Below are 15144 nucleotides of genomic sequence, written 5' to 3' on the forward strand. Positions count from 1 at the left end.
GCATTAAAGTGAAATTTCATTGTATGGTTATTTTTATAACTGTGTAACTAAAATATAGTATTAGAAATAGCGTGCAATAATGAAAATGCGTAGACTTTACTACTGAAATATATCAGATGGGTTATTTTAAGTAGAATACAAAACGTACATAATTAAAGCCAAATGATTAAAATAAAGTATTCATTTGACATTAAGGGGAAAAAGAACAGAACAACAACAACAAAAAACAAGAATCATAGAATCATATTTTCCATTAAATAGCTTTTCTTGAATTAAAAGGAGAGGGAAATCCTGATGCAAGCTTGCCTCATATTTCTGTTATGAAGGATTCCATTCTGAGTCACTTGAAGCTTTCCTATTTTTTCTGACCTTATTCCACAAGAATTAAGAAAATTGTTCTGAGTTCGTTAGTGATTGTCCTTCTGTTATTCTCAGTCTAACCAATGAAGTCTCACTTTTTAAAATGGATCGAGGAATGTGATCCTCCTATCCTATAAGATATTGCAGCTTTTTTGAGAGGAGCTATCAAGCAACAAAAAGTGATTACAAAGTGATGTGTACTGTAGAGATGAGTAATAGATTGTAGAAAAATTTGTTGTGAATTTTCAAAATCTAAATGTTTGAAAAAAATGCTGTATCTACTTCTGTAATATAAACGTTAATTATCTCCGAAGTTTCAATTGTTGATACTCAGTTGTGCCTGACTGTGTAAAACTTTGCAGATGGTACAGAGATAGCAGTACCCAATATGATAACAAATGATAACAAAATTATTTTTTCCAGAATTGGATATTCATAGAAGAAATCCATGATTGTCCCGGGACTGTATCTTTTTTTCAGTAATGAAGATGTTACTTTTTCTCCGCTGAGCCTATTAATTATATTATGAAGGGGACTGCTTTAAGAGGACTATTTACATTCTGCTGTTGTTTAATTATTCATATTAATCACTTTTTTCAGTGCTTCAGAAAAGACATATCTCAGTTTCTCTTGGTTAACATAATCACAGATATCTTTTACTGGCATATGCACAATTCCATCAAGTGTTTCTATATTTAGCTGATTTTATAGGTATCTTAATTGTACATTTCAATATTCTGCTCCTTTTCTTTCCAAGTTCAGTTTCCATTCTAATATTGAATTTTAGCTGCATCATCTGCTGATATAATATACTGTGCTGTTGCTCAGCAGTACTGTGTTAGTGCTTTCTGATGAGCACTATCAAAAATCAAACAAAACTAGAGTATTTTAAAGTTAATTCATAATCTTTCTTTCATTGAGTATCACTAATGAAATACCTGTGTACCTGCTCTAAGTCAACTAGGGCACATCTGTCTGATGAAGCTTACTTTGAAAAATCTGCATGTTGAAATTTAGTTTCTTGAAAACTATTGCCATTATCATGGCTATTGATTTAAAATGGGAGTTCTTTGATATGTTTTGTTTTTCAGTTTCTAGTATTGCTGTTAGTAGTAGCAGTATGCCAAATGCCAGTAAACTCAGCATCCTCTTCTTGCTTGGTTACAGGCTGTTCACCACTTTTGTACTAGAAATAACATATACCATCATAGCTCCCGTCTTAAACTACAGGGTATAAATAGAGAACAGTTTAGATTTAAGATATTCAGGGCAAGCCCAAAAAGATCCTTCTCTCATCAAACTCTGCATTTCCCATAAATTGTAATGGGACTCTTTTCTAAAAAAGAGACCTAGGACTTTTGTTCAGTCCAGCCAGCGCACACTGCTGGCTCATGTCCAGCTTCTCATCCACCAGGACCCCCAGGTCCTTCTCCGCAGGGCTGCTCTCAAGGAGATCTTCTCCCAGTTTGTATAAATACCTGGGATTGCCTCAGCCCAAGTGCAGCACCCTGTACTTGGCCTTATTGAACCTCATTAGGTTTTCATGGGCTCACTTCTCCAGCCTGTCCAGGTCCCTCTGGATGGTTTCCCTTCCTTCCAACATATTGACTTCACCGCTCAGCTTGCTGTCATCCGCAAACTTGCTGAGGGTGCACTCAATGCCATCATCTGTGTCGTTTCTGAAGTATGTCTCATACGGCAAAATACATAGCATTTAGTATATAAGCTGAGACACTTGCAATTTTTGCTAGAATTCAAATAACTGGTTAACAAATGCTCTGTGGAGGCAGAATTAATTGTGAACAATAAACAGATAGAAATATCAACTTCTTCTAGTGGGTTGGATTATTTTCAACTGTTACAAATAGAACACGGAGCTCCAAGGAAACTTCATTCTTGAAATTTACTCTTCTTAAATTGGATTTTAAAATATGTCAGAAAAGCCAAGTGGTGCCTTCACGAGAGTCCTGTAAAGAGCAGGATGACAGTAGATTCTTCCAAAGTGCTGATTTTGCCACTGGTACAGGGACTCATGATAACCTATTTCATTCTTCCCCTTACCTTTGATTCTGGAGAAGCTCTTGAGGACAACTTGCCTAGAATAACTCCCAAAACATCTACAGGGGTGAAATGAAAACAAACCCCAAAGTTTCTAATGTATGTAAGAACAGTAGATTATTTTCCTGCTGTTAGAGGAGGAACCTTATTTCAGTGCTGTGTTGTTACACTGTACTTCTCACCTCTGGTCTTTTCATGTCATGTTTTAGCATTTTTCAGCTATGTAAGAGTTGAATAACTTTCATCTTGAACTGCCAATATTTGTAGAATTTCTTATCTGGGAGATGTTTTTGTTCCCACAATCCATTTTTCCTTAATATTGTACACACATTGCCTTGCCCTGGCATAGAGTTTCATTTTGTTGTTGTTTGTGTGAATATGAGATGGCTCACATGAAGAGCACATAGGTCATCCACATGGACAAGATGACAGAGAATTAAGCTATGTTGCTTTGAAGACAAGTGGTAGTTGAGGGTTTTGAAGTGTGGCATTACCTCAAGGATCTCTTGTTTCCCATCTGCTTAGGTGCACAGGTGGTACCTGTTGGCAAGATCAATTCTAATCACAGGGTAGAGTGCCATGGGTTTGCTGATAATATTGAGCTTCGTCACTCAACCCTGAACTCTGAGTTCTTTCCTTCCCCTGCTGTAATCCTCGAGATCTCCATATGGGTAAATCAAATCTGTCATGTCCTCAACTCTGGGAAAACAGAATGCTCGCAGAGTTGTTCATCCAAGACAGCACTTGCATGTGTGTGCCCACATACGGAGCGATATGCTTGGAGTGCAGTCAGCTTAAGCATCTTGGCATCGGTTTAGGTAGTTTCATTTCCCTGCAAAGATTGGTGTCAGGATGTTAGGAAAATGATTCAGCTTTCCAAGTTGAACAGCTTTTATTGCTTGTGACTTCTTTAAATTTCATTCTGACTTCTGAATAACAAGAGCTGCCCTCCTGCCCATGAGGCTCTATTATTGTAATTCCCTGTGCAGGTCTTGCAGCAGAGCATTTCTGTGGTGTGTTCAGAAAACAGTGAACTACAGGCTCATCCCCTCAGGTAACTGTGATTGCCTGATTAATGCCCATCTTGAACTGATTCGCTCTAAAGCAGCAATATTGACTTAATTGACACGATTGTGTTCTTGTTGTTGTTTTTAAGCTCAAAGTAGCCTTAAAAAATCAGCCTTATATGTAGCTTGATACCTGCCACCTTTTGTTTCTCAAAGGCAATGTTCGTCAGCTTTTTACTGTGTAACACTCAGTGTGTGGGCAAGCTTCCACATCTTTGTGTTATTATCCAAATCCTTCTCAGTTGTTGCTATTGCTGGATACAGATGCTGCATTTTTAAGATGTATAAATACAAGGGAAAAACAACACAGCTTTGAAAGAGCGGTATGCAATTAATTATGCCAGAACTAGCTAGTTAATAAGTACTTCTATGAGCAATGTAAATAATGGAGCATGTTTGTAATGGACTCATAGGTGTTCTCCAGGGTGGATTCTCAGGGGTTCAATAAGAGACAAGCCTATGCTGCTGCCTTTTTCTCAGCGGAAACCGTAACAACCTCTGTCTGTTATCCAGCTGCGTGTTTTCATGAGGCTTGATATAGCGGAAATCTCCACCCTTGTTTCTATATAACACTGAAATTAGCTAAAAGTATTAAAATTCTTAGGAAGAGAAAGGCAGGTGGACAAATGAAGAGAGTGATGATCTCATCAATCTTCTCTCCTTAGGAAAAAGTGATTGATACATGATTTCCCAGTTCTCCAAGAATGTTTTAAAGAAAATAGTGTCCAGACACTCAGCAATAAAGACATTTCCCTGCAGTGCAAGTAAAAATAAGAGAATAAAACTTGATAACACACTTTCTCCATAGTCTTCATCTCCCTAGATTCAGTCTGTGGTAAACATTAGTCATAAAGAGAAAACAAAGGAGTTTTTGTAAGTTACAGGCGTTATTTTTGTATGTTACACGTGGAGTTGTAGTAGTGAACTAGAACAAGAGGAGTTTATATCTTCATGAAATGGATTCCAGGGTTTTGAGCCACATGATCTAGCCTTTTACTCTTAGGAAGAAGAGGCCTCCTCAAAATGCAACTGAGGTACCTATCCATGTCAAATGAGAAGTCTGGAGGCAGGGATAAGTAAGAGGAGAAACCCAGAAGCCATACAGGGAAAGATGCAAATACTTTCCCTAGAGACAGTAGCTGCTACCAGTGCCTTTCCATTTGAAGTGTTTGGTAGCTTGAGATATATAAAAGGTGAGTGAACTCAAGCCTGAAGCACACTGAGCTGAAGAGAGAGCTGAAGCTGAATGCACAAGATAATGTAAAACACATAACAGTAAAAGAAAGCAAAATCATGAAAACTTCACATCATTCTGAGCTTGCCTAAATGACACATGGGAATATTGTTACAGGTCCTAATGGTAGTACTAGATTAATAGGTGAACACAGACATTCAAAACATGAAACTGATATAGTCCCTCGGTGGGATGGACTGTAGGTACAATAAAGATGAGACTTTAATAAAGAACGTTTTAAGGACTATTAGATCAGTACTGATGGTAAACTTATTTTTAGATTTTGAGCATCTTCAGTTTACATTGTCTGTACAGTTTTTCATGCAGTAAATCCAATCTGTGGAGCAGATAACTTTCTACATCTTGTAGCTGCTTTACTTCTCTTGAGAAATGCACTTCACCCTTATAGTACCCCCCACCAATTGACTCTGCTTCTTTCAAAAATAAAGACAAAGCCTCTAGCAGTGTTACATGTCATTAGCTTTTCTAAGCATTTCAGACAACTAGTTTTCAGGACTTCCTTTAAATAGTTATAAGACAACAATGACTGTAAAATTGGAGGTGATCATACCTGAGTATAGGCAGTCTTCCAGAAGGGAAGCAGAGTTCACATCCTTACAGATTTTGTAAGGCAGCTGAGAAGGTGGAAGAGAGACAAGTATGGCTCATGGGGATGGATTTCATGTGAACACAAACTGGAAAGGATGTACTTTTGGTTCATGGGTCTATATGGCTTTTATGTGTATTTCTGGATCAGAAAAGGAAGGACTCTGGTGGTGAATTCTGGCATGCTGACCAGGTCTTGGCATACATATACACACTAAGACTTATTTTAATATTCCAGAGACCATGGAACATTCCATGTAGGTACAGGCATTGATTCAGGACTTTGCTAGATCTTGAGGACGTAGATCAGAAGGATAAACTGTTCTTATTCCTGCAAATACTCTTATGTCACGTTATCTTTTTCCTATACATTCTCTAAAGAAAAGGCTGTATTTAACTATATTTCTGCACACAGCTGTTGTGGTTTAACCCAGCAGGCAGCTCATTGCCACACAGTTGTTTGCTTACTTCCCCCATCCTCAGTGGAATGGGGGAAAGAATGAGGAAAAAAACCCAACAAAGTAGAACTTGTGAGTTGAGATAAAAAGTATTTTCTAAGACAGAAGAGTAAGAGAAAAGCAGAATAATAATACATATAATAATATATATTCACAAAGCAGTGCACAGAACTATTCCTCATTACCCGCTGACCAATGCCCAGCCAGTCCTTAAGTAGCAGCTGTTGGCCAACTCTCCTCAGTTTTATGTTTTTTTCGCATGATACCGTATGGTATGGAATATCCCTTTGGCCTGTTTAGGTCAGCTGTTCTGTTTCTGTCCCCTCCCAACTCCTTGTGCCCTCTCAGTCCTGGCAGGATAGTATGAGAAATTCCTGGCTTTGTGCAGCACTGCTCAGCATCAGCTAAACATCAGTGTATTTTCACCATTGTTTTTCTCCCAAAGCCAAAGCATAGCATCATGTCCCAGCTGAAACCAGTACAGCAAACTACTGAAGCTTGGAAGGAATGTTTTATTGTAGCCTTTGTTCTTAGCATAAGGAGAATGAAAATGATTGAATATCATTGAAATTTATTTAAGTTGATTTTGGTTCTGTTGAACAGAATGACTAAGGTTTAGATTTAGCAAAATATATTTTAAGAAGATACAGAAGTGATCAGGCTCAACAAAGAACTTACATATGTGCCTAGTTTTCATAGCAGTGGCATTGAAACGGACTGCAAAGCCCTCATGATGCACTTATTTTATTGCTTTTTTTTAATGTACTGTCCTTACTACACAGGCTGGATCACACTATAGTTATTCTTAAAATGTTTTGTATGTTAAAGCATGTTAAGAAATACTCTTTCCTGTTGCAAAATAAATGAGGGAAAGGCCTGATGCTTATTTGTGTTTTGTTTCTTTTTAAAGCGTTTTTGTGCAATGGAAAGTTTCACAAGCACTTGCAAGAAATTTTTGTTCCCATGGTCATCCGCTACATTGACCTCATGGAATCATCAATTGCCCAGTCCATTCACAGAGGTCTTGAACAAGAGTCGTGGCAACCTGTCAAGTAAGTGCTTTCTACAGGATTTCTGCAAAGCACCTGCCTACAGCTTTCTGTCTAATCAGGTGTTGTCCTCTAAATATCTATTTTTTATTGTATTCCTACATTGTTTATTTCTTCACAGGAGCATCACCAACAGTCTTCCTAATGTAGCTCTTCCAAAAGTTCCAAGTTTGCCTCTTAATCTTCCACAAATGCCTAGCTTTACTACACCAACCTGGATGACTTCCATGTATGAATCCACGTGTGTATTCTTCAATAACCTTCTGACTGTATGTCAGCTCTGCATGGCCTTGCTAATGTTCTGTGCAGCTGTTTTTGGATTGCATGGTGTTTATAATCTCTTAGTTGGAAATTACTGTTTCTTGGGAGTGAGCCAAGCATGGACTGTTAGCAAGTTGTGCTTTCTAGTGCCTTTAAATGAATTGGTCTTAAACTCAGTAACTTAAAAAATCAACTTAGCAAAGGTCTGTCAAAGTATGAGTGATGTTCTATACCCTAAACTACTTAATTATTCTTCTTAATTAATAAGCAGTGAGGAACCTTTTGAATAATTGATTTTAGATCATAAAGTGAGTCAGCCCATCATATTTTAGCATGGGCTATATTAACTCATTGTATGTGAAAACTGGTCCTGAAAACTGATTCCATCAGTTGATTGCAAATATAGCTATTAAATATCCGTATTAGAAGAAAACTGTAAAGGTTAATTAGTACCCAGACTAGAATTACATCTATTGCTTTACCTGTTTCCAAATATATCTATATATTTGTTTCTGTTTCGTCCCCAACATTTGTGTTCTTTCCTCAAAAAAAAAAAAAAAAAAAAAGATAAAAAGTATAAAAGAGGACAGATATGCCCTATTCTGCAGGAATACTCCTATAGTTACAGGGTGCACTCGATCCCACTTTCTATGTCACTTACAAAAATGTTAAATAACACCACTCCCAACACCAATTGCTGAGGAACTCCACTCTTCACTGGTTTCCACTTGTACATTGAGCCATTGACCACAACACTCTGAGTGCAACCATCCAGCCAATTTCTTATCTCGTGAGTGGTCCATTCATCAATTCCATTTTTCTCCAATGTGGCGATCAGGATGTCATGCAGGACAGTGTCAAACGCCTTGCACAAATCCAGGTAGATTATGTCAGTTGCTCTTCCTTTATCCACTGACGCTGTAACTTCATCATCAAAGGCCACTAAGTTTGTCAGGCATGACTTGCCCTCGATGAAACCATGTTGGTTACCACTAATCACCTCGTCTTTATTTTCCATGTGCCATAGTAGGGCCTTCAGGAGGATCTGCTCCATGTTCTTGCCAGGCACAGAGGTGAGACTGGCTGGCCTGTAGTTCCCTGGATCTTCTTTTTTTCTCCTTTTTGAAAATGGGGGCCATGTTTTCCCTTTTTAAATCAGTGGGAACTTCAACAGACTGCCACAGCCTTTCAAATATGATGGACAGTGGCTTGGCAACTTCATCTACCAGTTCCCTCAGAATCTGTGGATGAATCTTGTCAGGTCCAATGGACTTGTACACCTTCAGGTTTTTTAGATGGTCTTGAACTTCATCTTCACTTACAGCAGGCAAATCTACCTTCTCCAAGTTCTTGCCATTGATTTCTGCATCCTGGGTGATGTGGCTAGAGCCCGTGCTGGTGAAGACTGAGGCAAAGATGTCATTGAGCACCTCAGCTTTCTCCATATCCCTCATCATCTGGTCTCCAGTTTCCTTCCAGAGAGAGCCCACATCTTCCCTGACCTTCTTTTTTATCACTGATACACCTGTAGAATTTCTTCTTGTTCCCCTTTATGTCCCTGACTAGATTTAGATCTGTCTGGGTTTTAGCACTCCTAACCTGATCCCTGACTGCTTGGACAACTTCTTTGTAGTCCTCCCAGGTAACCTGTTCTTCCTTCCACTCCCTACGGACTTTCTTTTTGAGCTGAAGTAAGTCCAGGAGCTCCTTGTTGATCTACAGAGGCCTCCTAACATTCTTGCCTGCCTTCCTTTTTCTTGGGATCCACCAATTGGCTTGGAAGAGATGGTCCTTGAATACCGACGAGCTTTCTTGGGCCCCTCTTCCCTCCAGGGCTTTCTCCCATGTCTTCCTGCCAAGCAATTCTCTGAAGAATTCAGTCTGCTCTCCTGAAGTCCAGAGTAGCAGGCTTGCCACTCACCCTCTGATACCTGAAGGATTTTGAATTCTACCATTTTGTGGTCTACAGCCAAGGCTGCCTTTGAGCTTCACATTACTCACCAACCACTCCTCACTGATGAGGACCAGGTCCAGCATAGCACCTTTTCTCATGGGTTCCTGTACTACTTGTAAGAGGAAGTTATCATCAACACATATCGTTAGGCATTTCTTTGTGTGCTTTGTTGATTAATGTTACAATCTTTTCCTCCGTATCACGTAAAAATTGTTCCATTTCTTTTAAATATTACAAGAGAATATTATTTATAATTTTTAATTAACTTGCTTTTTTTTCTTGATCACATATTTTGAAGCAGGAAATTTATACTACTAGTGACAGCACTTAGAAAGATCGTTACATCATTTTCAGTTGTTTTTCCTTAACCTTTTATTATTGGGCATTGGGAAGAGAGATATGAGAAGAGGAAAGTGTTCTGTGTAGTAGTCTGTTTGTCTTGATTGGTCTCTGGAGAGGATAACTCAGAGGACACCTTGGCTTGACGTGCAGAGCATTGCAACATTTGGCTAAAGACAGTATCCTAAAAGGAAAAAATACCTGAATATTCTGTAAAATCTTCTAATGATCCAGAATGATGTTTTTCTTAATTACTCATTAATTAATTAAAATTACTTCTGTTCTGTTTCGTATTTTAAATTTAGTTTCTCTGCCTGTTGTGAGCCAGGCTTGTAAATTGCATTTGTGGCTGATTTTAGTTGTGTATGATTTCATTTATACATTATTATTTTCAGTGCAAGCGTGACGTATATTCACTGACCAAAAGCACTGTAGATACAGACCTGAGGTTGTCTGTTGCTATCTTATGCCATTCTAGATCATTGGGCTCAGCAAACCTCAAGGCTGGAGAAAGATGAGGTAGGATGCATTCTTGCAGGAAGACAGTCCTCTCTTGTCTACCAGCTGGAGCAGGCAATTACAAAGGAAATGCCTCAGTGATGTTCATCCTTCTGTGACTCAACTACAATGAGTGACAAAGGAAGCAGCCACAGTGGTCTGTTTGTGCATGCGCTGGGGCATGTTTCAGCACTGTTTAGTACGTCTGTAGTGGCACATTTGTTCTTGTCACAGTAGTTGTCTGTGGCAAGTTGGAAGATGAGAATTGTTTTCTTTTTAAGGATAGTTATTTAAGATTATGGCCATAAGTGAAATTTAGCTGAAGTGATCTACTTCCTGTGAAATACAGAGTTTTGAATTCAAGACAAGTATAGTAAGCTCCTATTTGAGCATTCTGGAAGCTAAATGTATATTATGGGCTACATTTTGTTTCTTCCAAAAATACTTTCATTTAAGAAGGAAGAATTAACAAAAATGTTTTAGATTGCTAGAGCCTCAAGTTGCCTCAGTCTTGAGCTAAGTAGGAGGAGTCAAGTAGTTACTCTTTGGCCCTAACATCTTTCGAGGACCAAAGACAATCCATTACTTGCTGTGCCATATCTGTTCTTCAGCCTTTCCACTCACCAGCTAATGGAAGGCAGAGAGTTGGGGCAAGTGCCATTGACTCTGTAATTACCAAAAAGCCTTTTATGTTGAAAGAATTCTCAGTTGACTTTCTGAATCCTGAACATGCATATTCAAGGTAGGAACTGGACCTCACAAAGAACATAGAGCTGTTGCACTCTTTTGTAGCACTACCCACAAAGGACTAATGGGTTATAATTCAATAGTAAACTTCAAAATATACACAGTAATTTATAAAATCACCACTATTGCTCTTGGTGAATTCAACAAGAATGGAAACCAGATGATTTTGCATCTTATGGTTGATAGAGAATGTCCATAGATATTTAGAATGTCTCTTATATTTCCATATTCCAAGCTGTCTTATTGGGTATATCTTGCAACTCTGTTAATGGACTGCTTGACTGACTGCTACTGCTTCGATAGTTGCCTAAGTGGAGGAAAGTTGCCTCTTTTGGCAATTAGTGGACAAGTGAATTGCTTAGGAGAATGTATGCAGTTCCTAGGTTTGATATGCTGGAAGATTTTGGAGAAATATAATGTTTTTCAACTTTTTTTGCTGTGTTCAGTAACAATGAGAGGCAGAAAACCATAGAACTATTTAGGTTAAAATGGACTACACCTACAAAGTTATATTTCTGTTAAATTAGGGTAGACCTCTTTAAACCATTGGAAACCTTTTATTCCAAGGACCCCATTAAAAAGAGTAAAAAACTAAACGGTACCTTTTGCACAAACTAGTGCTGAAATCTTAAATCTTGATTGCAAAACAGTAGAGTTTGCACTTAATTTTAGATTAATAAATAAATCCATTGTGTATAGTTGAAAAAAAAGTAGCAATTTTCAGGTAGAGCAATATTATTCCATTCATTAGACCAAATTAGCTTATCATAAGTGTTCAAATAAAAACCTTACAGTAGCCAAGAATGGGTTTTGTAATTACACACATAGATTCAAATGTTTCAGTGGTTTGCTTTGAATGTGGGAATACCTCCTGCTGCCAGGAGGAGGTGAAAACTGCATTTGGGTTCTCTTCATATTGCATTTTATGGAGTATTAAACTCTGAGATGACATAACTAGCTATTCAAGGGGAAACAAAATCTGCAGAATGTAGATCCACTTCAGGGTATTGAGGTATGTGCTGAAAACATAATTTGTAATGCCTTTAATGAATAATGGACGGAAAAAAAATCTGTAGTCTGTGTAAAGCAATGATCTGGTACAAATAGGAACAAGTTGATTGAAATCACAGTTCTCTTCAGCAGATAGCAAACAAATTGGATATTTGTGCCTGAGCTAGTAAAAATTAGTTTCTGTTGTAGCATTTAATTTTCCTTCCTTATCTAACTAGCGTAATAATACAGCAGTCAAATTCAAATGTCATTAGACAGTGCTGAATAAAATTGAAGAATGGAATCTCAAAATCATATGAAAAGAGAATGAATGAATTAGTGTTTCTGACAGAATGAATTAGTGCTTCATGAACCTGTGTCTATTACTACATTTATTTTAATTTGAAACTTTACTTGGTAGCGTAATGAAACCAAATTAAGTGGCTACCAGGGAGTGAACGTGCATAAGAATACATTAATGTTATTGAGAACACATTAGTTCTCCTGAGTCTTAAAGAATTTCATTTAGAATTCCATTAGGCTAAACATGAAAAAATATATACGAAAGGGTAAAAAATGATAAAATATGATATAGTGATAAAAAATGGTAGTTCTGTTTCTTGAGAAAGTATATTTAGTTTTCTAGAAAGTGTGTTCTTAGCAACTTTAATATTGACTGGCATTACCTCCATTTCTGTCACTATATCATTTGTCATCTTTTACCTCATCTGTCTAAAAAAATGACTGATTTTCAAGTCAGATATTGTGTATAATGTAGCATCTACAGCTTCATTCTCTGGTTGTGTAAAGCAGATATAATGAAATCTTCAATATTGCTGTCAAATAACTTAAAAAACAGACCAACAAAATTATAGATTTTCTGAGGTGTTGTGGGGATTCATTATTGATATTTCTTAATTAAACTTAATGGTGTATAAAAGTACTCCTCACTCAGCTCTAACCTGAACAGTAACATCCCTGTGCAAGTTGAAACCTTAGCAGGAGGAGTTTCCTTTCAGGAGCACAACACAATGTAAAATTAGTAGTTATTGTTTACAATAAGTGAGGAAAAATGCATTATAATATGCAGGCCCTATTTGAAAACTGTGAACTATCCTGCATCTAGGAAGGGTCAATGCCAAGCACAGATACAGGTTGGGTAGAGAATGGCTTGAGAGCAGGTCTGTGGAGAAGGTTTTAGGGGTGTCAGTTGATGAAAGATTCAACATGAGCCAGCAGTGTGCGCTCACAGCCCAGAAGGCCAACTGTATCCTGGGTTGCACTGAGATAAATGTGACTGGTTGGAAGAAGGAGGTGATTCTGCCCCTCTACTCTGCTGTCATTAGACCCCACCTGGAATAGCATGTCCAGTTCTGGAGCCCCAAACACAAGAAGGACGTGGATCTGTTGGATCAGGTCCAGAGGAGGGCCACAAAGATGATCAGAGGACTGGAGCATCTCCCCTATGATGACAGGCTGAGAGAGCTGGGACTCTTCAGTCAGGGGAAAGAAGGCTCCATGGGGACATTACAGCAGCATTGCAGTACTTGAAGGGGACCTACAGGAAGGCTAGAGAGGGACCTTTTAGAATAACATGTAGTGACAGGGCAAGGGGAAATGGCTTTAAACTGGAAGAATATGGATTTAGACTAGATATTAGGAAGGAATATTCTTTACTGTGAGGGTGGTGACACACTGGAACAGGTTGCCCAGGGAGGTTGTGGATTCCACCTCCCTGGAAGCATTCAAGGCCAGGCTGGATGGGGCTTTGAGCAACTTGGTCTAGACTGAGCCTTTAGCAGGGGTGCTGGAACTAGATGATCTTAAAGGTCCCTTCCAATCCAGACCATTCTGTGATTCAGTCTATGACTCATTCTATGATCCTTCTTGCACGTAGTAGAGACACCAAAATGTGACATTCAAGTTGTTTGTTTGAACTCAGCCTTTTCCATAGGCAGGTGTCACCACTCAGCTTTCTCTGGCCTCCCTCTTTTCCCAGCTTGGCTGTCTTTTTTGGCACTAAGACAGCACAGCAGAGGACAGTGATGACTCTGTAGTACTGCTAGCATTAAGGCAGGGGAAAAAGGGGGCGCTTGTGTGAATCTGGAAGATGATGAGTTTTCTTAAAACCAAAGCAGTGCTCCTGCTGTATCTGTGCAACCTCTCCAAAGGCCTGAACGTGTGCTTGAGCCTGCCAGGCTGTTTTTAAGGCTTGTGTCACTAACATCCTGGGATGCTGTGCTGTGAAGTATTATGGCTCCTTAAGCAATAACCTTGGCATTGAAATGCAAGACATTGTGATAATAATAGTTAATCTACATTGACACTGGAAGCATAACTATATTTACAGCTAAGATTAGCCTTGAATTACTGTGTCTTGTCACTTGTAAATGTCTTGAAATTTATCATTTGGTTCAGGGCAGAAGAACTTGAAAACAGAGCTGTACTAATTCCATTTTGTTTGTGCATAAATTTCCTTATATCATTTCTGTTCTCTCTTTTTCCATTGGGATATTCCCTCAGTTAGAATTAATGAGCATTTATGAAGGGGCTATTTGTCTGAGTACCTCTTTTATGATATTACAACTAGTATTTTTAGTTCATTGGTAGATTTATCTACCTGAATTATGAAAGCAAGAAAACATATGCAAAATCCTAACTGTTTTTGAAAATGACCTTACTAATTAATGTTCCTTTATCCTTTATGTTTCCTGTCTTGATCTGAAATTTGAGCTGCATCATTCCTCTATGTTCCTCATCATCCCAACTAACCTCCCTTAGCCTACCATATTCCTCAGCTAGCAGATGAGATAACTTTACTTTCTCCATACTATCTGGAATTACTTAAATTTTTCCATTACCATTTTCACATGGAATAAAAGCAACTGTGCTATTAAATAAAGTGAAGAGAAGGAGGACGATGGGGTGATAAGGAAATCCTATTCTCCTATATAATTCTGTGGCAAATGGGATGGACATCCGTACATTTATCTTTTGTTTCTTGGGGATTTTGTTTTATTTTGTTTTCCATAGCAACGGCTCAGCTACATCAGAAGATCTTTTTTGGAAACTGGATGCTCTGCAGATGTTTGTTTTTGATCTTCACTGGCCAGAACCAGAATTTGCACATCATTTAGAGCAGAGACTTAAGCTCATGGCCACTGACATGATAGAAGCCTGCGTTAAAAGGTACAGTTGAAATGACCAATAGAAAGCTGGGAGAGATTTAAAAATTAACATAGGATCAGTTATACTGGTGCACAGAGGTGCATCCATAGCAGAATCCTGTTTCCTGCAGTGATAAGCAGCAGACACATAGGGAAAGATCATAGGAATTTATGTCAAGTATAAAGAGATCATGTATTTCCCAGCACAGGACAAAGAGCAATTTAGCAACATCTGCAAAGTAGCAAGGAAAATTTTTGCATGTTTTGAACTGTGCATTAGAAGTCAATAAATCAAATCTCTTTGCCATTCCATATTTGTGGCAAATGTTAACAGTTGACTAAAAAATAGAGTAATG

At 38.3% G+C, this 15144-nt stretch overlaps 1 protein-coding gene across 27 annotated transcripts in view; it reads left to right on the forward strand.

Moving 5' to 3' along the window:
• Positions 1 to 15144, forward strand: part of CADPS2 (calcium dependent secretion activator 2) — a 301879-nt gene that overhangs the window by 243094 nt on the left and 43641 nt on the right. For 13 of the 27 annotated variants that reach the window (XM_040649118.2, XM_040649128.2, XM_040649123.2 and 10 more), the window contains 3 exons: positions 6694 to 6835; positions 6954 to 7073; positions 14655 to 14810. In XM_040649118.2, the coding sequence (XP_040505052.1) occupies positions 6694 to 6835; positions 6954 to 7073; positions 14655 to 14810 (418 nt within the window). The remainder of the gene's footprint in view (positions 1 to 6693; positions 6836 to 6953; positions 7074 to 14654; positions 14811 to 15144) is intronic. The other 14 variants (XM_040649161.2, XM_040649167.2, XM_040649180.2 and 11 more) reach the window with 2 other exon arrangements.

The sequence above is a fragment of the Gallus gallus genome, chromosome 1 (assembly GCF_016699485.2).
Source record: "Gallus gallus isolate bGalGal1 chromosome 1, bGalGal1.mat.broiler.GRCg7b, whole genome shotgun sequence".
Classification (NCBI taxonomy): Eukaryota; Metazoa; Chordata; class Aves; order Galliformes; family Phasianidae; genus Gallus; species Gallus gallus.